This window comes from Belonocnema kinseyi, chromosome 2 (assembly GCF_010883055.1).
Source record: "Belonocnema kinseyi isolate 2016_QV_RU_SX_M_011 chromosome 2, B_treatae_v1, whole genome shotgun sequence".
Lineage (NCBI taxonomy): Eukaryota > Metazoa > Arthropoda > Insecta > Hymenoptera > Cynipidae > Belonocnema > Belonocnema kinseyi.
The window spans coordinates 69370824-69395342 of record NC_046658.1 but is presented as its reverse complement, the minus strand read 5'-3'; the positions used below and the strand labels follow the sequence as shown (position 1 = coordinate 69395342).

At 29.1% G+C, this 24519-nt stretch overlaps 3 protein-coding genes across 7 annotated transcripts in view; 2 read left to right on the top strand and 1 right to left on the bottom strand.

Moving 5' to 3' along the window:
- Window positions 1–4701: 4701 nt before the first annotated feature.
- LOC117168373 (actin-related protein 6) lies at window positions 4702–13375 on the top strand. 2 transcript variants are annotated; one of them, XM_033353973.1, is made up of 3 exons: window positions 4702–4816; window positions 9068–10039; window positions 13190–13375. In XM_033353973.1, the coding sequence occupies exons 1-3, from the start codon at window positions 4782–4784 to the stop codon at window positions 13317–13319; spliced, it is 1137 nt and encodes a 378-aa protein (XP_033209864.1). In that variant the 5' UTR covers window positions 4702–4781; the 3' UTR covers window positions 13320–13375. The 2 variants fall into 2 exon arrangements, with proteins under 2 accessions (XP_033209864.1, XP_033209863.1); XM_033353972.1 differs by lacking the exon at window positions 4702–4816 and adding an exon at window positions 7583–7780.
- Window positions 13316–17847, bottom strand: LOC117168372 (ubiquitin-like modifier-activating enzyme 5). The gene is made up of 6 exons (XM_033353971.1): window positions 17591–17847; window positions 17289–17424; window positions 16980–17176; window positions 14214–14400; window positions 13796–14129; window positions 13316–13714 (listed from the first exon to the last, which is right to left on the bottom strand). The coding sequence occupies exons 1-6, from the start codon at window positions 17728–17730 to the stop codon at window positions 13533–13535; spliced, it is 1176 nt and encodes a 391-aa protein (XP_033209862.1). The 5' UTR covers window positions 17731–17847; the 3' UTR covers window positions 13316–13532.
- Window positions 17848–18060: 213 nt separating this feature from the next.
- Window positions 18061–24519, top strand: part of LOC117168371 (retinal-specific phospholipid-transporting ATPase ABCA4-like) — a 31101-nt gene continuing 24642 nt past the window's right edge. Inside the window, exons 1-3 of one of the 4 annotated variants that reach the window (XM_033353969.1) lie at window positions 18061–18444; window positions 18591–18694; window positions 18799–19153. In XM_033353969.1, coding sequence (XP_033209860.1) covers window positions 18841–19153 — 313 coding nt within the window. In that variant the 5' untranslated portion in view covers window positions 18061–18444; window positions 18591–18694; window positions 18799–18840. Of the gene's footprint in view, window positions 18695–18765; window positions 19154–24519 lie in introns of all 4 variants that reach the window. The other 3 variants (XM_033353968.1, XM_033353967.1, XM_033353970.1) reach the window with 3 other exon arrangements.

Genomic DNA, 24519 nt, shown 5'->3' with positions numbered 1-24519 from the left:
TTTATTTTCAAAATATACGTATATAAGGAAAATAACATATAAATACGAGAAAATAAGCGGGCTTTTCTCTGTTGCGAAGTGAATCGATTACGGAAAATGATTTATAATATATTACGTGTAATTACGCGATCGCATTATATTTATTCCATTCGACTTTTGTGAATATTCATACACAAGGCAGTCGTCGCCGAGATGACGGAGAGTAATTTTTCAATGTATCTACATCATTCTACGAAGGCAAGAACGGCGCAAGTATACTCATTTGTCAATAATAAATAATTATTATTTCGAGTCCCCTTTTGTACGTTAAGTTTATGATAATCTAGTTTAATTTTATAGTGAAAAAAGAAAGAAAGAAACAATGAGTAATTAATGTGTAACGAAGCGACACGAACAACTGGAACAAAAAAAGGAAAGATCAAAAACAATAATCTGTTTTGTCTTGAAGAGAAAAGTGCAATGCGTTGATTTTTCGTAATGGGTCCTTTGCAGTGCGACAATGTCAGAAGGCTTTTGAAGTTTTCTGGATAACAAATTGGTGCTTCGAAAATTCAACTTGCGTTCTTTTATTTTTGATTCAAAACTTATCAGTAAAATTGAGCTCGAGCAAGGGAGAGAAAAACGAACACGTGCCATGAGTTTTTTTTTCTCTTATAAATTGTATTATTGTATCGAAGGATGAATGGTGAAAAGAGAGGTATAAACGCTTTTCTTTAGAGTCGTAATCTATCGATAACAGTTTCATAGTACTCATAAAGAACCGATCTTGCGTGAATTTAACCGAAAGAACAAAACGACTAGAGTCTAGAATTTTTGGATGAATGATAAGACAATAAAATTTATTACAATTACGCGCATTCTGCTTTTCAAATTTAACATTACATTACGCAAGAGTGAAATCACAATACATAGTTTCGTTGATACATGATCGAAGGGAAGACGCTATATTAGATTTCTGCAAACGAGGAACATTTTTAAACGAATATAAAAAAAGTGAATTATGCATGTGCGAGGAAGTTTTAATCATTTTTATTATGTCAAAAATAGTTGTATCGATAATAATTTAACAATGCTGTATAGGATGATAAAAAACAAATACAATTTCGTTTATATTAAATAAAGCTATGTCCGTTTCTCTTTTCTTTACTGGCGCATGTTCATTCAGTAATTAACAAATTAATTATTAATTTTATTTGAAAGCTCAGGATTGCCTTGCAATCAAAACAGATTTTCTCATGTCTTCAAATTATTTGCTAGTTTCTGCTAATAAAGTTTATTACTTCATATTAAAGCTTTTATCTTTTTGTTTAACTTCTTAATGCAACTGTAGTTTGAAAGAAGACTTTAAAGTTTCGAAAAATAATTTTTAATACTACCGTGGCTTTTAACAGTGGCAATCCTGTAGTTGTTATGCTTAGAAAATAAAAGTATTTTGACAAAATAGAAAAATGTGTACAGAAATAAAATTCATCTCTAGCTTCTTGATAACTTTACTTTCTAATAAATTAGGTCATTTAGGAAAATTACTGTGTGATAAATGAACTATATTTTTTTTTTGCAAGTGTATAGTATTTTTTAATTGTTTCTCAAAATATGTAGTAATACTCAGAGTGGCCGCTGGACCTGGAAAGTGGGAAATGACCATGAATTAATTTTGTTACAGGGAATTTTACAAATTTTTAGAGAAAAAAATCTGTCCACTCTTGATTTCAACCGTTTTTTAAATAATTAGTTAAATTGGTATCTTTTTGAATTAGGATATCATTCAGTTTAGAATGTGTAATTCGAAAATTATTCACTTTATAAATTTTCCAATTTTAGATCTTAAGTTGTATGCGTACATTTTAATTTTAATATTTTTTAAATGTAGTTTGAAAGCTTTAACAATTAAAAATGAGATATGTTTGAAGTCGAAGATTGTGGATAAAACCATTTTAAGTTGATCAACTGTAAATATAAATTAGTAATTGATTTTTAAAATTGAATTGTACTTAAAGATTTTAAAATTGAATAATAATTGAAATTACAAGACGATTCGGAATCAGTTCACAATTTTATAATTTGCAGATTTTAACGTTAATTTAAACTTTATAAACTATTTTTAATTTCAAAGTAACTTCAAAACAATTTATTCATAATTAATGGCATTCATTAAATTTCGAATATTATTTTAGTCTGAAATATTCAATTTTTAAACTATTCAATTTGAATTTTTTTAATTAAGAAAAAGAACAATTACTGAATATTTAGAAATATCTGAGTGTTCATTTAAAATCAGTAATTGTAAATTAAATATTCAAAACTAAACTTTAAACGTTTCAATTAGAATTGTTTCATTACAAAATTTTTTATTAAAATTGTTGAATTCTGATATAAAGACAACAATTAAACGCCTATTATTCTTTTAAAAAATTCGAGTAAGTTAAAGAGATATTTGTAACTTTGGAGATGATGTAATTCAAAATTAATTTAAAATTCGAAATGATTTCAAATAATTTAAAAGCAGTATCTACGTGTATCGACAAAGTCCGGCTATTCGTACCAAAATTTGTGTGCAAATAAGCCACAGCCTAATGTAAAATTAAGTATAGATTTTGGAAATTTTCGAACCAAAAATTGAGAGGCTTTTTAAGAATTTGGAAAGACTTCAGAAGAATAAAAAACATTTTCAAGGTAAATTGAAAATAGCTATATTTTGAAAAATTAATTTTAAGACAATATTTTAAAAGATTTCCAAAATTGTCAAAAATGAATGAGGAAGATTTTAAGAAAATTTCTTTAATTTAGCAGGAATTAAAAAAAAATGAACGAAAAATTCGAATCATTTTAAAATATGTTTAGAAGTTCTGAAACCATTTTTTAAATAATTTAAAATTTTCAAAAATGTAAAAAAATATGTGGATGTTTCCGGATTTTGAAATTAAATTCTGAAGTATTCTAAGCGATTTTAAACTATTTAAAATCGAAACAATTTAATAAGTGTTATCAGTTTATAAAAAATATAATCGTTCAGTTGTTACTGTTTCAAACCTAAAATTGCTTAAAATGGTATAATGTTGCAAATTTTTGAATTTATTAATTGATTCTTCAATTCAGAGCTTTGACAATGATCAATTTTAAAAGTTTAAAATTGAAGAGTTTCACTGCTTTCATTTGCTGCTCAGTTTTTATTACCTCAGATGGAAAAATGGTTAGCTTTAACTGTTCGATTTTTCAGTTTCATTGACCGTGAAAAATGTCTGTGAACCATGAAATAACCAGCAATTTTTTTCTTTGATTACAACGGCCACCTTGAATGCTGCAAAATAATAAAAACGGTGTACTACAGGTATGTATAAAATGCAATGTTTTCGGTTGAGCAGGTGAAGAAAAAAGTTCGTTAATCGATTTTCCCACTACGACAATATTCGTGCTACTCATTCAAAGAATATTTTTAACGATCATCACAACTAAATTGAGTAAATGAAATAAGATAAACTGTTATTTTCGCTGAATTGGTTAAATCATAAATTCGCATGTATGACGAATATAGGATATAGGTAGTGAGAATATTTTGATATATTTTTCTTCTGTTTAAAATTAAATGTTCAAGTTTTGCATATGGAATCAACTTAAAAATTTCTGACTATCGACGCCAAATTCGAACTACAAGAATTTTGTAAGCATTACATTGGTAAACTGAAAAGTTGAAGGTTATAGTCGCCCTTACGGAAAAATTTGTTCTAAACAGGATATATTTTAAAAATTTTCTTGGGTCAAATTCTTAGACATAAAAGTTTATTTTAAGAAAATAGAATCTTACGAATTTAGATTTACAGATAAAAAAATGTTAATAGAGAAGAGAGATAGAAAAGTATTGACTTGGATAGATAAAAGATTGGATAATATAGAAAAGAGGAGATTGAAAAAGATAGACGGAAATTTACATTGATAAGAAAGGTAGTAAAAGATTGGCGTGAATAATTAAGGATGGGGCGAGATAGAGAAGAAGGGATTGAAAAAGATTGACTTGAATGTTGATTAGGAGAGAGATGGTCGGGGTTTAGACTGACAGAGAAATAGAAAGAGATTGGCATGGATAGGTGAAGAATAGGGTGAAGTAGAGAAGAGAGGAATTAAAAAGATAAACCAAAATTTAGATTGATAGAGATAGAAAAAATATGATATATGAAGGATGGTAAGAGATAGAGATAGAATGAACTTCAGAAAAGGAGATTGAAAAATATAGACAGGAATTTATATTTGCAGAGATATAGAAAAGGATTGACGTTGATAGATAAAGTATAGGATGAGATAGAAAAGACTTCATTGAAAAAGATAGATGTGAATTTAGATTGCAAAGAGATAGAACGGGATAAATTTTATCTGTATTTTTCTATCATAAATTCAGAAACTTATTCAAAAAGGTACACGGAGGGAAATTTCGGAAGATTAATTCACGGAACTACTCCTTGATCTTATCACTCTTTGACGCGAGAACTATGCTCTCGGAACCCTTGCTTCTAAAGCATAGGTTTCGAAGTTTCAGGTATTAGGCCACTCTCCTTTGCTCTCAGGTCTCGATATTCTATGCTTTTAGATTATCCGAAACTTAAAAAAACGTTAAAATTGTAGATCTAAAATTACGCGCTTTCGTGAATTAATCTCCGGAAATTTCTCTCCGTGTAGGATCTCTATCTTTATGCTTCCAGCGGGTATTATAAAGAAGATGTCAATAAGAAGATTACTCAAATTATTTGTTGATTGTTTCGCCGCATCAATGAAAACAAGACACAAAGTAGATGATAAAATACCTACGAAAGCTACACAAAATAAGGTGTGTATACAGATAATCAATAACTGTGTAGATTTTTGTCCAATATTTATTAAAATTTGCATTGAAGTTTACGGTTGCCAAAAGACTTATTTTTTAATGTAAACAATAATTTCTTGTTTCAAAAGTATAATTTTTCCGATAAATTAATTATTGAGGCTTTTTATCATACCATATGAAGAAATAAAAATAATATAAAAGTATCATCTTTTTTGGATAAAAATGCAACTGTTTTGAACAAAATTCAACAATTTTTAAAAAAAGTCAACCTTTTTGGTTGAAAATTCAACTGTTTTTTTTGTTTGGAAATTTACTTTTTGGTACAATTCATATTTTGGAGTTAAAAAGTCAACTTAAAATTTTTGTTGATAATTTAATTACTTTTTTTAGAATTGGTCTTTTTAGTTTAAAAAATTACCTATTTTAATAAGAATGGTCTCTTTTTGGATAAAAATACTACTATTTTTTTGAAAATTCAACATTTTTGTTGAAAAGTCATCCTTTTGATTGAAAATTTAACTGTTTGTTGAAAACCTTAAATATTTTGTTGAAAATTGATCTTTACAATATTGAAAATTCAAGCTTGAGGATTCAAGTAATTTTGTTTGAAATTTCTTTAGTTAAAACACTTTGTTCAGAAATTATTTTTTGGTTGAAGGTTCATATTTTTAGTTGAAAATTCACCTTTTTGATGGAAAGCTTAACTATTTTGTTAAAAATGGATCTTCTTAATTGAAAATTCAAGCTTGAGGATTAAACTATTTTGTTTGCAAATTTTTTAGTTGAAACACTTTAATCATAAATCATTTTTTGGTTGAAGGTTCATATTTTCAGTTAAAATTCATATTTTTGGCAAAGATTTTAATTATTGTGTTGAAAATTAATCTAATTTAATCAAATATTCAACTGTTTCGTTTAAGATTGAACTACCTTGTTGAATTTTTTTTGCATGAAGGTTTTTCTCTGGTTAAAAATCTAACTATTTTGTTAAAAAATAATTTTTTATCAAATTAATTTTTTTGCTGAAAATTCATATTTTCTAGTTAAAAAGTCAATTGTACAGAAAATTCGCCTTTTGGCTTGAAGGTTCAACAATTTAGATGAATTTTTTTGTCAATTTTTTGTCAAAAATAAAATTTCATCTTTTTGTTGAAAGTTCATAATTCCAGTTGATAATTCGCCTTTTTGGTGGAAAGTTGAACTATTTCGTTAAAAATTGAATTTTTTAAATTGAAAAATCAATATTAAGGATTCAACTACTTTGTTTGAAAATTTGTTAGTTGATCCAATTTGTTCAGAAATCATTTTTTGGTTGAAGGTTAATATTTTCAGTTGGAAATTTATCTTTTTGGGTAAAAGTTTAACTATTTTTTTGAAAATTAATTTTTTTGGCAAATTAGTTTTATGCTAAAAATTTATATTTTCTAATTAGAAGTTTAATTTTTGTACAGAAAATTCGTTTTTTGGCTTGAGGTTCCAAAAATTGAAGTGAAATTTTATTTTCCAGGCTCAAAAATAATTATTTTTTGAAAATTCGTCTTTTTGGGTTTTAAAATTCCTTCTTTTTAAATGAAATTTCATCTTTTTTGGTTGAAATATCAACTATCACACTTTTTTGCTGAGAATTCTTTTTATGAACAAAATTTAATTGTAAGTCGTCTTTCATGGTGAAAAGTCAGTATAGGGCTGAAAAATTATTACTTGTTTTTACAAATAAAATACACTAATAAGTTTTTCAAGTCTCAAATGTTAAATGTCAACAAAATTTCTTGTTCGACTTGACAGCTGTAAAAAAAAGTCATAAACCACGAAATTCGCAAGTTTTTAACAAATATAATGTTTAGCATTTTTTTCTATGTCAGTTAATAATGCTTTACTTGTCTAGTATTTTAGTCAACATTAACTGAATCTTAAAAAAGTCATTTTTAACATTTTTGTTAATTTAAAGAATGCTAAGCCAAAAGTTATATTTTTATGAATTTTATTTTTCATTACCGTTTATTATCTGAAACTGTACATAAGAATACTATAGTTTTTGAAACTATACAGAAATTTTTTTAAATTTTAAAAATAATAAAATTGCTGTCCTCATTGTGATACTGTAGGGTCATTTTTTATTACAAAATTTTTTTAAAGATTGTTATTCGTACTAACACAGCAACTTTTCAGCACTGGTAATTTTCGATTTTCAAAAATGTTCTATTTTGGGCCCACTCTAATATACATTTAACTGAAATAAAATTCATTAGTGGCGACGGAAACTGAAATAATTTTTAGCGAAAGTATTTCGTTATTTACAAATATAAGTTTACTCAAGTTTCTTTTATTATGTATAAAGTTTCATTGAACAAAGATGATATATATCAAATAACTTCACCTTAAAATAATATTAATCTCTCGAAAACTAGTTTTATTTTCTTTTTTTACGAACCTAAAAACAAATAAAGGTCGAAACTAATAACAATACTATAAGAATCCTAATTTTCCCATGATTTAAAAAACTGTATTATTTTTATAATATAATTTTTAAGTACGTACAAATAATAGCCTATTAATATTTTCAATTCGCATACATCAGTAATTGTTAGAACAAATAATGGCGTGATAAAGAAAAAAGTTAAATAAGATTTTTTAAATGGATTTTTGTGTGACCAATTTATTTTTTTTTTCTTCATGAAAAATTCAAATTTCGTTACGATTATCGCGTTGAAAATTTGAAAACAAACTTGGCGGGGTGGCAGCCTTGTTGACGCAACTTTTATTTGAGGTTAGGTTTTGCAGCTTCTGCAAGTGCGAGTGTTTTGGAATTTTTTATTTATGAATTTTGGAGCAGAATTCAAATAAATTTTGTGATTTACTCTTGAAATGTAAAGAATTTAATATATTAGAAAAAATGAGCAATAAAGTATTTATATTGGATAATGGGGCCTACTTTGCAAAAGCCGGTTTATCAACGGAAGATCCAAAGTAGGTGAACGTTTCTAAAAATTTAGTATGACAGGCTTTGGCCGTTTTTTAAACTTGTCAGATAATTTTGCACTTATTTATATTTGCAATTCAGATCTATGTATTGTCTACTTCTGCAATCTATATAATATGTAATAGGTATAGATAGCAAGATTTTGTCCCCGGTAATAAGGGTAGAATAGAGAAAAATTTATATTTTCAGATTTCAGCGCAAAAGTGAGGATTATTATATTATTTTGAATGCCCGATCTTTCCATCTCTAAAATTCAACAATAAGAATAAGATATCTCCTCAACTTATTCACTTCTATTTCCATGGCGACCGCCACACAGTTTTCTATTCTCCCAAAGAGAACGTGTTTTCAATATATTTAATTCCTTCTAATTGTACCTGTAACGCACCTCACAGAGATATTTTTTATTCCTCAGAAGTAGTCAAATTTTAATTTTTTAAATTCCTTCTAATAAGTTCACAAAATATGTGTAAGAAGTTGTTTTAATTCCTTCATGCAGAATGTAAATTCTGAAATTTTAATTCTCACCAATTCAACTCTGCCTCTCTAGAGTTAAAATTATTTAAATTCACACATTTGCATAGATTTATTTGCTGCATTTTTTAAGACTTTTAAATAAATTATGAAAATATAAATAAATATAAATTTGAATATTTTTCGAATTTATAAATTATAAAAAGTTTTAATAATGAAAAATAGGTTAAATAAATGCTTTCGTTAAATTTTACTAAGTCGATTGAGAGGAATAGGATTTGGACTTTTTCTGTTCCCGTTGGGGGATTTTTAGACGGAGGAAAAATTGCGTATTCACAGGAATACAAATTCTTAATTTTTCTGAATTCAACGCTTGTTACTAGGTCGGTATCCATATAGAATCATACATTATGGCCATTTCCAAAATAGAAAAGTTATGTTTATCTTAGAAACTATTTATTAGTTATTATAGGGCCCTGAGTTGTTTATAGAAAAATCTTTTTAAGATCACGAAAATTACGTAGAATCGACGTTGTATTTGAAATATTGGATGTATTTAAAAGTTTTTATAAAATGTAAAGTTTTATTTTTAGTGTACATTCCTTTAAAATAACAAAAGTCTGTGATTAAAACACTTTTTTTTTCGTCTGACATGTATTTTCCCAGTCTCTTAATGGTTCAGATTTCCGATTGTTGAAGTTTGAAACTGCAGTTAATAATTTTTTAACTTCTTACATTTTGAGATTTTAATAATTAATTAAATAATAAATAATATTGATTTTAATTCGACCTTTTTTCAGGTTGGTACCAAACTGCATAATGAAAGCAAAAAGCGAACGACGGAGGCCATTCATAGGGAACCAAATCGAAGAATGTCGAGATGCCTCAGGACTTTTCTACATTCTCCCATTCCAGAAAGGTTATCTCATCAACTGGGATATTCAGAAAACAGTCTGGGACTATATATTCTCGAAAGAATGTTGTCCTGTGAACTTGAGCCAAATGCCCATAATAATTACCGAGCCTTCCTTCAATTTTCCCTCGAACCAAGAAGCCATGGAAGAAATCTTCTTCGAGGAATACGATTGCAGCAGCCTCTTGAGAATCAACTCTGTCAGCCTATCGTATTATCACTACAAGAATAAGAATCCCAACTCCAAGTGCTGCATAGTCGTCGACTGTGGTTACAGTTTTACCCACGTAGTTCCATACATCAAGAACACCAAATTTAAGGAAGGCATTCGACGAATAGACGTTGGAGGAAAACTTCTCACAAATCATCTCAAAGAAATAATATCTTATCGTCAGTTGCATGTGATGGATGAAACGTACGTCATCAATCAAGTCAAAGAGGATTCCTGTTTCGTTTCTCAGGATTTTTATGAAGACATGGAAACGGCCAAATTGAAAGGGAGTTCGAATCCGATAGTCAAAGATTACGTTCTTCCAGATTTCACGAGCTTAAGACGAGGATTCCTTCAAGATCCGGGAGTTGAGAGTGAACAGCAGACTCTGAGATTGAACAACGAGAGATTTTCCATACCTGAGATACTTTTCCATCCTTCTGATGTGGGAATTCGACAAATGGGAATTCCGGAGGCGATTATTGATTGTTTAAAAGCTTGTGAAGAAGAAACTTGGCCACATTTGCTTTCTAATATCATTCTCACTGGGGGAAGCACCAAGTTTCCGGGATTTCGGGATAGAATCTTCAAGGATGTGAGAAGTCTTGCTCCGATTGAGTTTCCGGTTAACGTTGTGCTAGCCGAAAAGTCAGTATTCCTTATTTTGTTACCCTTTTTGACATGATCCCACTTTTTCCAAATTAAATTTTAAAAAATCTCTTAAAAGTCGTAAAATCGAGAATTCTGACATTTTTCATTTTTTTTTTACAAAGTTTTGATTAACTATTCAAGAATCGTAAACGGAAATTTAAGACATTAGAAAACAAAACGCTTTTAAAGAGATTCTCTTCGGTGATACCAATATCGAGTACTTCCTCCAACGATTTATTTGTTTATTTTGTTGATTTTAATCTCTCAAAACTTAATTTTCTAAAATTGGAATATTTAAAAAACGCCTTTTTCCAGAAAACATAAAGAAAGTCGTTAACATTAGATATTCATGTTGACTCGAGGAATTAATTACTCGGATTTTTCGTGTACATTAGATTTCAAGATTGCATGGAATTTCAAAGGATTCCATTGATTAGGGATCATATATAAATTACGTTATCAGTTTTGGGCAATTTTTATCCCCCCCCCCCTGAAAGTAACGTAGCCTTTTGGTAAAACCCGATTTTACGTTTATTATACTGTTTTTTTTGTGTTTATAGCGAGTCATGTTGTCAGTATGCCTATATTGTCAACGTGATCGTGTGGCGAATTATAAACTTTGGTAATAAATCAACAATTAAAATAAAAAAGTGATTTAAAAAAAAAGTGTAATTAATTTGAATTGAATTTTATGTGACATTTAATCTGGGTATTATTGAATTTTTCAACTAAAAAGGGTAAATTTTTTAAATAAAAATGGAATAGTTAAACTTTTAATTTGAAAAGTAATTTTTAATTATAAAAAAATATGAAATTTTGATTTAAAAAGTTCATTTTATACCAAAAAAGAGGAATTTCCAACAAAAAACAAGAACTCTCAATCCATAAATTGAATTTTCAACTGAACTAGATTAATTTTTAACAAAAAAAAAAGAATTTTTAACAAAATAGTTCAATTTTAATAAAAAGTTGAATTTTTACTTTAAAGGAACCGTTTCCGATCAAAAATGGAATAAGTAAATTTTCAGTTGTCAAAGTAATTTGTCAAACAAACAAAAAAGAAATTTTCAACAAAACAGTTCAATTTCCAACTAAAAAATGCATTTTTAAGAAAGTAGCTAAATTTTAAAACCTAGTTGTAAAATTTTTAATCAAAAAGATGAATTATTAGATGAAAAGATTAAATTTCTGCCCGACAAATCGACTGTTCAATTAAATGCAAGAATACTCAACCAAAAAGTTGAGTTTTTAAGAAAGAAAGAAGAAAATTTATTTTTAAGAAACTAGTTCAACTTTAAAACCTACTTGTTAAATTTTTAACCAAAAATATGAACGTTTAAATAAAAAGATTAATTTTTTACCGAACAAATAACGAATTTTTAACAAAACTCAAGAATCTTCAATCAAAAAGTTGAATTTTCAAGCAAAAGATATAAATTAAAAAAAAAAATAATTTACTACCAAAGAGACGAATTTTTAACAAAATTCAAGAATTCTGAACCAAAAAATCAAAATTTTTAACTAAAAGCGATGAATTTTTAAACAAACCGATTAATTTACTACCAAGAAAAGACGAATTTTTAATTGAATTTAAGAATTATCTGCCCCCGCCCCTACTCTTTAGCAAACGTAGGTTTTATGAGACCCCCCCCCCCCCTCTAAAGTTACACAGCAAATATCTGTGAATATTGTTTGGAATTTTTCGAAATATTTGAAAAGCCTTTCAATAAAATTTAAATTAAACTTCTTTATTATAGCTTTGTACAAAAAAGTTTTAAGTCTCTTGAAATGCTTGGAAATTTAATAAAATTCTTGAATCTCTGTAAAATTACTAAAAATCTGTTGAAATCTTTTAAAGTGCTAAGAATTCCTTAAAGTTTAATTTAATTTATTTTCCGAAGTTCACAAGAAATCCCTTGAAATCTTGGGAAATTCGGCAAAATTCTTGAAAATGCCTTTAAATTTTTGAAAAACGTACGAATCCTCTAAAATCTTTTGATATTTTACGAAATTCATTTAAACCCGATTCAATTTTAAATTTAGCGGAATTTCAAAATGCTTTCAAATCCTTTTAAAAGCCTTAAAATCCGTGGAAGTCCATCGAAATATCTTCAAATTATTTTGAATCACTTAAAACCTTCTGATGTGTTTGGAGATGTTTAAAATTTTCTACAATTTGTATTAAATCTGACGAAGTTGCTTTAAACGCATGGAAATTCTCTGGAATTTAAATATTGCATTAAAGATCTCTAAAATGACGTTTAAATCCCTATAAATCTTCGAAATTCTTTAATCTAGCCAAATTGGTTGAAATACCGTAAAATTCCTAAAACCTTTGAAATCGCTAGGAATCTTTTCAAATTGAATTTAATTTATTTTTCCAAGTTAACTAGAAACATCATTAAATCTTTGAAAATCCTAATAAATTATTTGCAAATCTCTTGAACTCATTTAAATCTCTTTACATCCTTTCGAATTTTTTTAAATCCCCGGATATATTTTGGAAGAGATTTCAAAAGTTTTGACATATTTCACAAAGATTTAAATGAATCCAAAGAATTTTTTTTTAATATTAAAAAATATTCCTAAAGATATTACAAAAAAAACTAAAGATGATTAAGAAATTGTTTATCAATTATTCTGCTGCCTTTAGAGATATTGTGGGCCAAAAAATGACTCATTTTTTATATGTAGACCAAAAGATTTTTTCATTATTTTATGTAAAAAGCGATACCTAGAAAAACTTCATTTCTAAAAAATCCAAAATCTATCTACTGATATAATTTACACATTTAGAATTAAACAAATTTTCAAATTCAAGCTTTTGATTTCTATTGTTTATCAGTTTTTAAATTTTTTATAAAAAATGTGCTGCGATTAGTTAGGCGGCACTTTCGTGAACTTTGCGAGATATCCATAATTATGGGTATCTAAAAAGTTAAAAAAAATTCCCTTTCACCGGAAACAATCCACTTTTCTCGGAAAAGAATATCCTCTTTTACCTAAATTTAAACTATTGAACCGCTGTGATTGAAATAAAAAATTGAAAAAGAAATCGGTTTACATTGAAATGTAGTTACATACCAATCGCTTTTAAGCTCTCATAATGTTCATTGTGATTAATTCGATCTCTTTTTTATTTTTTAGTCCAATAACCTATCCGTGGGAGGGTGGAAAGTTGCTTTCGAAAGATCCAACGTTTTCTAGTTTTTTGGTGTCTAAAGAAGAATATGAAGAAGAGGGACATACAATTTGTTTCGAGAGGTTCGATACTTAATGTTTTATTTATTATAATTTTTTATAACAAAAATATGTCAGAAGAAGGAAAATACAATCGAGCGTACGTTTTTTTAATCCTTTTCCATCATTTACAATATTTCACACTTCCTTGAATTACTTGCTTGAGAAATGCTAAGGAATCTCAATTGCTAAAATTGTGTATAAACTTTACAGCATCAAAATTTCTTAGAAAAATGTTCAGAATATTTTTTTACATGGATCCCAACTGGGCTCTGAGTTCTTCTATACTTTTGTCATCAAATTCTGGTAATTGTTCTTGTGCGGTTTCGATTTCTTGAGTTGGAAGCGCGTATGCGTATTGTAAACCAGTCACTAAAGTTTTAGGAGCTTTGTTCTTTACTTCGTAATCTCCTTCATCCTCCACCGAAATATCTGTTAAAAATGTTCAATTAAATCAAAAGTTTCATGTAAATAATTTGAAAATATTAAATTTTTTAATCTATTGTTCCTTACCCCATTCATTATCTTCATGCAAAGGTCCCTCTTCCACGCATTCCACACATTGTTCAACTTTCGGTTTAGCCAAATATTCTTTTTGCCTCAATTGGCAATCTTTGTTTTCACAATTTTCATTTGGTCGTAATGTCATTGAAGGGAGAAAGTCCTCCAATGCATTATAACCGAGGTAATTAGTAACTGTGCCGAAGCTAAGTAAATATTTAAGAGAATTCTGCACCAGAAAACCAGCGACGATTCCCATTGTCGTCGGCAGCGATGCTGCACAAACTCCGTCCCGTTTCAGTGTCTTTTCGTCTATTTTCGTAGCCACTATCAATGGTGGTGCACACTATAAAGAAAAATTAAAAAAATAAAAATTAAGGTTATATTTAATCAAATTAATTCATATTGTAAATACTGAAAACATACGTACCTCAAAACAAGCAGTTTCTCCGGGAATAATAAACTGGATGTGACCCGAGACTGCATTTTCAGAAACTCCACTTTCAAACCATTTTTGATTGAGTTCATTGCAAGCCCTGTTTATGGCCACACGTGCTTCAAAGTTGTCGACACAACTTAGAACTAAATCTACCGGGCCTTCTGAAAGACTGGATGTACTGAAAAAAGATATTTAATAATATTTAATGAAACTATAGTTAGTTTCCCATTTTGAGGGGAAAATAACATTTAATACAAAATAAAAATGTCAAATGACTCTTTATTTACTAAGTTTATTCATTTATTTGTTTTAAGGTTATAAAAATACAGTTTTTCTAAAAATTGTTGAGAAAATTCAAAAATATTTCTGAAGATTTCAGATACGTATAATCAAAATTTCAACAAAAAGTTCATTTACAACCAAATAGTTGATTTTCAACCAACAAAGATCAATTTTCAACGAAGAAAATTAAATTTCTACCAAAAAGACGATTTTTTTGACAAAATAGTTATATCTTAATCGAAAGAGATCAATTTTGAACTAAAATGACGAATTTTCAACCAAAGAATATGAATTCTCAACGACAAATATAATAGTTCATATTTTAACTAGAAAAATTTTAATTTTAAATAAAAATAGTTTAATTTAATTTTCACCCACAAAAGATTTTTCAGAACAAAAATACCAAAAAATTTCCACCAAATTATCAATTCAAAATAAAAAATTCAAAAAACTATTTTTTAAATTTATTTGTTTTCATTTTGTCGAAAGATTATTGAAAAATTTGTAAGAACGATTTTTTTTATTTTACAGGATTTTATCAAATTTTAGAAGATTGATATGATCAATATTTTAATCTTTTTAAAACTTCCGAAATTCCTCATATATTTTAAACTGACGCAAATTAAAATTGCTAAAATTTTGAAAAATCACTAAAAATACAAAAATGCCTGAACATCTTCTATCTTTTTTGGACAATTGTGGATAGTTTGTAAAAGAATAAAATAAAGTGAAATAAAGTAATACTAAATTGGTAAAATTTTGTAGTCTTAAATTTGGAAAAATGTCGCTTAAAAATCTTCTACATTCATCTTCGATATTTCAGGAAATCATTTGAAATCTTTTTCGATTTTCTCTAAAATTCATTAAAAAAATTAAAAATTATTAACAATTTTTCCAGGAATCTTAAGAAAAATGTTGTATTCTCTTCAAACATTTCAAAATTCTTCAAAAAGCTTTTTTTTCAAAATATTCTAAAATCTGAATTAAAAAAAAAGATGAAGTCTTCTCAAGATTAAAAATATTTTTTTATATTTGAGAGCTTCTAAAACTTTGATATATTCTTAAATATAACTCGAAAGTTTTCCTGACATATTTTTAAATTCTGCAAACATAAAAAAAAACTTGTCATTTTTTATCTCTTTAAAAGTTTGAAAAAGTTGACAAATTATATAGTGTGGTAGCAAAAGGTTAAGAACATCATTAGTTCTCAATAATAAAAAACATTTAGAATGCAAATGTTCTCTTTTACCAATAATGTTTAAAAACGTTCAGAAATCAATGTTATCATCAAATAAAATCACTTTTTTAAATATTTTTATTTACCGAATTGATGGTGCGAAATTTTAACTGCCCGTTAAAAATGTACCTTTTTGTTGAAAATTCATATTTTTAGGTAGACAATTCAACTGTTTTGTAGAAAATTCGTTCTTTTGGCTTGAAAATTTAACAATTTGGTAGAAACTTCAATTATCTATTTGTTAGAAAATTCACTTTTCTATAGTGAAAATTCCTCTTTTTTGGTAGAAAATCAATTTCTTGGTTAAAAACTAATCTGTTTTAGTTGAGGATTCAAGTACTTTCTTGGGAATTAGCCTTTTTTAGTTAAATTCAAATGTTTAATTAATCCATTTTTTTTGTTAAAATATCAACTCCTTAGTTACAATTAATTTACGTTCAAAACGTTAATTTTTTTGGTTGAAGACTGGTAAGTTTAGTTTGAAATTCACCTCTTTGTTTAAAATAGAACTGTTTTGTCGAAACATCCCTTTTTTGTGTCAAAAAGAATTTTAACTGAGAATTTAACTGTGGTTGAAAATTAACTTTTTTATTGGAATTTCATATTCTGGGGGTTGAAAATGTAAGTGTTTTGTCAAAGATTCGTTTATTAAATTTAAAATTAATTTTATTTAATAAAAATTTAACTATTTTATTATTAGTTAAAATTTTTTTTAGTTTAAAAAAGTAACTATTTGGTTGAGAAATGGTCTTTTTTGGTATAAAATTAATCTTCTTAGGTGAAAATTGAACTATTTGGTTAAAAAATTATGTAATTTGTTGAAAATTTATTTTTAAGATTAAAATCCATATAGATACAGGAAATTCGCCTTTTTATCTTGAAAATTCAACAGTTTGATTGAAAACTTTTTTACTCCTATACTTTGTTGAAAATTCATCTTTTTAGATAAACAATGTAACTACTTGGTTAAAAAATTATGTATTTTGTTGAGAATTCGTCTTTTCTAGAAAAAATTAATCTTCTTTGAGAATCTATTTTTTTAAATTGAAAATTCAGTAAATTATGTGAAAATTTAACTTTTTTTTTAGTAAGTTCGCCTTTTTTACTTAAAAACTCCAAATTTAGGATGCAAGTTTTTTCTTTTTTGGCAGAAAAATGTTATTAGATAAGATCGACATTTTAAGATTCTTTTTTTATTTTCTTGTTTCTTTAACGATCGAAATAAGAAGAAAATCTACCTTAATGTGTCCTTGAACTGCTCGAAGGGATCGTTATGGGTGATATTGTAGTTATGAGCTTCTATTTGAACGTCAGGATTGATGAATGTCAAAGTTTTTGCTGCAGCGTCTACTTTACTTTGATTAACTTGATTAGGCTGGAAGAAAAGTCTATTCATGTTTGCTAATTCCACCTTGTCGTAGTCAAAAAGCACGAGCTGAAGAACAATGTTGAGTAATTAAATTAATAATTGAAAGGTTAATAATAAATGTGTGTGAAGTTAGGTGATAAATTTTGTGAGGCAGTGTAAAAATTAATTTGGAACCGACCTTCCCTATTCCACATCTTGTAAGCATTTCTGCTGTTACACTTCCTACTCCACCGACCCCGACAATTGCGACTGTCATGCTTCGAATTCTTTCATAATTGTCAACAATGCCCATTCGTTGCAGTGCCATTAATCGACTGAAAAATATTAATTGTTGTAATAATACACCGTATTTCTAAATATGTATTAATTATAATAATTATATTTATATATAAATTTATATTTTTACCTTTTTTATATAATTCAAAAATGAACTGAAAAATAAATATGAAAAACTAAATATATTTTCAATAATTAAAATACCTGTATGGATTGGAAGGATTAACTTCACTTGACATTTTCTCAATTTTTTCTCTGCTCGGCTTCACATCTTTCGATTGAAGTTCAGCCAGTTGTTTCTCCAATTCTTTGACACGATCCTGCAATTTTTTTAAACTATCCATTTTTTGTATAAATCTTTTTCTAAAGTTCTGAAAATTTGTTTGAAATAACACTTCCCATATGTCAAAATAAATGACAGATCCGTGCTGTCGACCCGTGGTTGTGGCGATAGCGATTTGGTAGCGGTTGGTAAAGAGGTTAGGTCACGTGATCACGCGTTGACGTAGAAACGCTGGAAACCATCGTCTGGGAAAAAACAACAAACATTTCTTCCCACGCATACATTCTACTCCATCAGTCAAATATATTTACTAATAAAAATTGCATTCATTCCTAAACGAAATAGTATAACCAAATAATTTCATTTTACTACTTTCACTCCTTTTTAAGCCAATTTTGAGGTTAATTTAGGGGTTCAGAAACCCTGGAGTTGATGACATATGAACTCCCAAGGACAAAGTGGAACACGACGATTTTTTGTTGTGTATGTGAGAGTTTGCCCAAGAAGCAAGAAGAGAATGTAGTTTTGGTTTCGTAATCGAAGCTCGGAGTAAATCACTTCCGATAAAAGTGCGTATCAACGAACTTACGAATTATCCGTTTTATCGCAAATTGCTGATTATCAGTGCAAGTGCTTCGATATTTGATGACATATAAAAGATAGGTTATCTGTCCATGTCTTCGGAAAGGATTTGTTAAAATAATAATTAAAGCAATGAGTGTCAACATTATGACTAGAAATAATTATAATAATAACAGTTTATTTATTATACAAGGTTTGTATTAAGTGGAACGCAGTTTGCGTTATGATCAAAAATAATTTTGTGGACAAAGGCGTCAGAGCGTTATGCGTCAATCAATATCCGATTAGTTTATTATTATCACATTACGATTTTCTCTTTCCATTATAATGGCTTATCAGCTGGGCGATAATAATGACTTGCTATCACCTGACATCTATTTCAAAGAAGTCCAGACTTCCGTGGGTGTCGTAAAAACTCTAGTTCGATACGCGCGATAAAAAAAGTAAGTACATTCTACCATAGCATTGTTTATTTATTCAGAAGAACTACAAAGTCAATATTTGAACTTTCAAGGCTAAATTAAGTTACATACACGTTTTAAAGCAGGGGTGTTGGATTAGCGACCGAAGTAGTGAGAACTCAACGATCATGGCAAACAAATGGAGAATTTTCTCACTCCTTATGTGGAAGAATTTGTTAGTTCGAAAAAAAAATTGGAAAATTGGATTGTTCGTACAAATTTGCCTACCGATTGCTTTGTTTGCACTGACACAATTAACGAGAGATTTGTCGGCAAAAACCCCTGAGCGAATAAAGAATGACACGTATTATTCAGTTCAAACGAAGGAGGAACTCTTACATCAAATGCAGCAGAGTGATACACTTTTGTTTGTACCGAAAAATAATTTCACCGAGGATATAATGGAAAAAACTCGAATGTGTCTTGGACTTCGTGCAGAGCGTAAGTAATTTTTCAAGAAAATCGTATGCATGGTTTCAATTTGATTGTTTATATCCTTTTTTTAATGATATTTCTACGGATACTTATTTCTTTAAACATTTGAGTAATCGAAACTTTTTATCATGATTGTATTAAAGCAAAGAAACTGTTTCATGTCGTAACAGAAGTGGTAGATAACTTAAAATTTGTTAAGAACTATTTTAAATTCGAATCATTTAAAAATTAACAATGGCTAATTATAGGTTTAGAAAATTTGACAATGTTAAATTACCAGCTGTCAAACTTAAACCATTTTTGATTGAATTGCTTAAATTTTTTACCATTTTTGCATAGCATATTATGGATACATAAATTTACATAATATGGATGAACAATTTTAAAATGACAGTCTTAAAATAAATACTCTTATTAATGTAGCTACCATACATTTTATATATAGGAGGAACAGTATACCTAGGTATGATTAATTAAAATTAAAAAGTTTCAATCATAAATATTTGAAATTGAAGAATTTCGAGAAATGCGTTACAAATTTCAAAATAAAAGAGATAAAAAAACGTTTAAGATGCAACAATTTCAAATTGTGGCGTTCAAAATGACCACTTAATAGTTTCAACTGTTTAAAAGTATACTTTAGTAGATCAATTTTAATTATATGTATACTTAAAATTTAAAAATATTTCATCTGATGCTTTAAATTTTAAATTAATTAAAATCTGAGATATTTCATATTAAAGTTAAAAATTTGTAACCTTTTTGGTTAGACAATTAAACCGCCGGGTGGTAGAAGGACACGTAAAGCTCTTTTGAGTTTTAATTTTCCAAACATACATTCTTATCGTGAATTTGATTGCGCCTATTTTTTCCTTTTGAAAAAAATTGTACAGCTCTTGAATTTCAAAATAATTGTAATAAAAAATAATATTTGTAAATGGAAAACCTTATTTTTTCATTTCAACTCGCTCTAAATCACAGAAATTTGACCTAATTAATTTATTTCTAAAATTTTTAGGAAAAATTGCGAAAATGGTGAATATTTTCTGAAAAATGAAAAAAAAAAAACAATTTTCCAAACCTTCACGTATACCGAACTACTCTTGCTATATAAAGACATATATAGCTGCAGAGATATAAATAGAGGCCATAGAATAGCAATAGAATAAAGAAATTTAAATAAAAAATTTGCTGGGTCAACTAAATATTTTTTGTTCTCAAATGATAACCATATTCTATGTTTGAATAAACAGGTACTTTCGTAATTCAAGTAAATATTTTTTTGATTAATTTCCTATTAATATAATAATAAAAATTTTCCCGCAAAGGGTTTTATTGCATGCAAAATTCTTGAAAAATCAAATACAGTTTGTGTTAAATGCTTTTGTTCAAATTCTCGTTTTTTAATATAGTTATCAAACAAAAAATTAATTTAAAGTTGAGTTCAGTAAAAAAAACTCGTTTGTTATAATGCAACAACGTCACACTAAATTTTGATTTTCTCGGAACTGAAATTTTTTGTATCAAACCTTTATTATTCTTATTTAGCGTCCCTTACCTCAGGGGGAAGTTTTTTGTGTAAAAAGTTGAAAATGTGAATTAGCTAACTCTTGCAGGTCAATTAATTTTCGCCGGTATTCAGAATCATAATATTTGGAGAGTGAATTTTTTAATTTCTACTGAAACTAACGATTTTATCATTTCCATCGCAATCCGCAGTAGAGTCTGTTTTAATTTACAAATAACTTTTAGAGATTATTAACCATTTTTTGTAACAAAGCAGATAAACTTAAGGTTATGTCTCCCAAAGTATTTCTTCAAACATAATTTTTTCAAATTTTAAGAAAAAATTTCAAATATGCTCTGATTTAGAGTGAGTTGAAGTGAAAAATAGGGAATTTTCATTTTAAAAGTCATGTTTATTGACATTACTTCGAAAACGAAGAAAGCTACAACTTTTAGAAATCAAATCACGATAAGACTATATGATTAAAAAAATTCAAATTCAAAAATGTTTTAAAAAATTCCGAGAGGCCTTCCCACCACTACTGATCAGACTTTATATACTCTACTGCGATACGCCGGTTAAATTTTAAATTGAAAGCCTTTCAATCAGTAGTGTTGTTTAAAAAATAAAGTGGCCTGGTGATACTTTATAGAAACTTTGACTTACAATGATAACTTAGAAAATAAGTTACAGACTTGGTATCTAACTTACGAATTTCAATTCTTCAAAAATACCTGAAACTTACAAAAAATATCTTGAAATTTACCAAAAATATATGTGAAGTTACCAGAAAAATTATAAAAATGATTGCAAAGTTCCTAGATATTGATGGTAATAATGGTAAATTTGTTTATTTTCATATGAAGCAACAAATATTTACAAAATTCGGTATATATATGATATTGGGATATGAATCTTTCTTTTCAACTGTTCCTCAGCAAGAAAAAATTAGGAAACTAAAAAATATATAATTTTAGAATGTGCCAAAATAGGCTTTACCTATTTGTAATTTCCAATTATTTGGAAGCGTATTTTTTAATTATTTAAATCTATGAAATACTTCAAAATATCTTAGTATAAGAGAGAGAAAAATCAAAATAGGCTTTACCCAGTTGATATAATGATTTCTGAACAACCACCTCAACCTTAATCAAGTTTTTATGTAACATTGAAAGTCAATTTATTCAAAATTCCACAGTTTTTTTCTCTTGCTTTCTTTCTAGATTCGTACAAATGTGAATAGTATATTTAAAGATATTCTGTCCTGTGCCAGCGCTTTGGCGAGACGATAGAAATTGTGTGTACTTGAAAAACGAAAATTTACATTATTGCCTAAACGACACAATATATGAAAAAGTCAAAAAGAGCAAAAATGTTTCTTCGAAATTTTTGCGAAAATATGTATAAAATCCTTCAGGATTATTTTTTCTTGACAATACGATTTTACGATGTAATAAAAAACAAAAAAGGACTTAATTTAACAGTTGCAACAATGTTTCTGTGGAAAAAGAATGCAGAAATGCCAACTTCAAAGGAAAAAGTTTCATGTAGGAGTTATTGTAACTGTTAAATCATGTTATTTTTCGCTATTTTTATGAATCCAAAAAATTTTATTGTTTTCATTGACTTCTTTCATATCTTGTATGGTTTTGTCAAAAACTTGAATTTTCGTTTTTCAAACAAAAAAATGTGTCTTCTCATCAAGGCGCGGGCACAGGGAAGAATATCTATAAAAAAACTAATATGATATTAATAATAATATCTATAATTAAAAATTTGTCATAAGGACAACCGCAGGATTTCGCCGGGAGCGGGTGCTAACCAGGAAAATTGCACCCGCTTCCAGCAAAATCGCGGTAAAATTTCAGCCACAACCACGTCTCACGACCGTGAGATAGGTGGTTACAGTCTGTAAAGGAATTAATACCACGATCTAGCAAAAGCCTCGTGCACCCTAAGAACACGGAGCGACCCAAGGACAACCGCCTTCTGCATTTTTGCCGCAAGTGTTCTAGCATATTGTTGACACGCAGGGATGCTTTTTAGGCCATTAGCAAGTGAAAGCTTGGCACCTCCAAGAGCGCCGATGATAAGGACGATCAATTTAACAGAATATTCCGGGTACAATCGTTGCAACTTCCTTATAAGGTCTCGATACCTCTCTTTCTTTTTATTCTCCTTGGTTATGATGTTTTTGTCAGCTGGTGCCGAAAATTCGACAACAAACATGGTTCGCTTCTCGAAGTCAAGAAGAGCCATGTCAGGCCTCGAGTGAGCAACAGAAACAATTGTCGAGAATATAAAGTTCCAGTATATGCGGCACTTCCCATTCTCGACAATTGACTCAATTTCCCTAGGAGCACTTAGAGGAGCGATATTAAGGTTAATGCCGTAGGAGTGACAGAGATGGTAATAAAGCACTCTTAGTGCCGCATTGTGCCTTTGAATGTAGGTCGTTCCCGCGTGAGTTGTCAACTAGATAGTATGTGAGCCAAATGTTCGGGGTGTGCATGGCACGCCCTGCAGCTATCATCGGGAATGTCTTGGCTCAAAATGTGGCGACGGTATGTTAAGGTGGAAATGACACCGTCTTGGCATGCAAAAATGAAACCCTCCGTACCAGACTTCAATCCGGGCGATTTAAGGAAAGCAAACGTTAGCTCACAAGACATTGACTGATCCTTCACATTTCTGTGGAAGATACCGTGCATCCTCTTATCGAGGAGCTGTTCACGAAATTTTTCTCTTGTACTTTCTTAATCCGGGCTTTCAGGAGTGAGCACTCGAGATAGATAAGATTTGATGCATTTTCTCACCCCTAATACTGAAGTCAAGTCCGAGTGCTTCAGCAGCCTCCTCCGCTGCTTTGTACAGAAACGCTCCTTTGCCCACTTCTTCGTGATTCCTGACCATTTTAAGAAAATTGTCTCTTCCATTTGCAACTCTATGTGCTGTACATTCAAGACTCAATATTCCACGACCCCCTTGAAGGCGTGAAATGTACAGTCGCGGAACGGAAGACTTATGATGCATGCTTTTGTTCATGTGCATAACCTTTCTTGTCCCGATATCAAGAGATCTGAGCTCGTTCTTCGTCCATGGAACTACTCCAAATGAACAGAGTAGTACCGGGACGGCAAGCATGTTCGTTGCAGATACTTTGTTCCTCGCCGACAGTTCGGAAGACCAAATTTGTCGGATGAGGCGTTTGTATCTGCTTCGGAGAGTATCCTTTATAGATGTCACATCCTGAATGCGGCTCTGTGACACACCCAGGTATGCTTAAGTCTCTCCAGCGCAAAGGTGTCGTATGGCGTTTCTATCAACGAGCTCAGAATCTTCAGGGATTCCATTAAGTTTTCCTCGCTTCAAATAAACCTTGGCGCATTTGTCTAACCCAAATTTTATTCCAATTTCCTTATTATATCGTTCGACAATCCCCAGAGCTAGATGCAGTTGCTCTCTGTTTTTAGCATAGATCTTAAGATCGTTCATGTAAAATACATGAGTGACCTTGTACTTTCGATCTGCAGGTTTGCCGCACAAGTACCCGTCGGAATGGCGAAGTGCTAGAGATAGTGGCAATAATGTAAGGCAAAAGAGGAGTGGGCTCATGGTGTCGTCCTGAAAGACACCTCTCTGAAAGGTGACCTTGTCAGTTGTCATACGATTTTTTCCAGATGAGATAGTAAATCTGGTTTTCCGAAGCGGCATCAATCTCTCTATGCGCCCAACTATTTGCGGATGAACCTTTAAGATTTCAAAAAGACAGATGATAAGTCTATGGGAGGTCGAATCGAAAGCTTTCCGATAATCAATCCAGGCCATCGATAGGTCACGCTGGTAGAATGCTGCATCTTTGCAG

What these genes read in the sequence shown, in the direction of transcription:
- LOC117168373 (XM_033353972.1), top strand. Translation starts at nt 7,707, where the DNA reads ATGAGCAATAAAGTATTTATATTGGATAATGGGGCCTACTTTGCAAAA. An exon ending in TTATCAACGGAAGATCCAAA is followed by an intron (nt 7,781 to 9,067) that starts GTAGGTGAACGT and finishes ACCTTTTTTCAG; the next exon opens with GTTGGTACCAAACTGCATAA. An exon ending in AACGTTGTGCTAGCCGAAAA is followed by an intron (nt 10,040 to 13,189) that starts GTCAGTATTCCT and finishes TTTATTTTTTAG; the next exon opens with TCCAATAACCTATCCGTGGG.
- LOC117168372 (XM_033353971.1), bottom strand. Translation starts at nt 17,730, where the DNA reads ATGGATAGTTTAAAAAAATTGCAGGATCGTGTCAAAGAATTGGAGAAA. An exon ending in CAGTTCAAGGACACATTAAG is followed by an intron (nt 14,401 to 16,979) that starts GTAGATTTTCTT and finishes ATCTTTTTTCAG; the next exon opens with TACATCCAGTCTTTCAGAAG. An exon ending in GCATGAAGATAATGAATGGG is followed by an intron (nt 13,715 to 13,795) that starts GTAAGGAACAAT and finishes CATTTTTAACAG; the next exon opens with ATATTTCGGTGGAGGATGAA.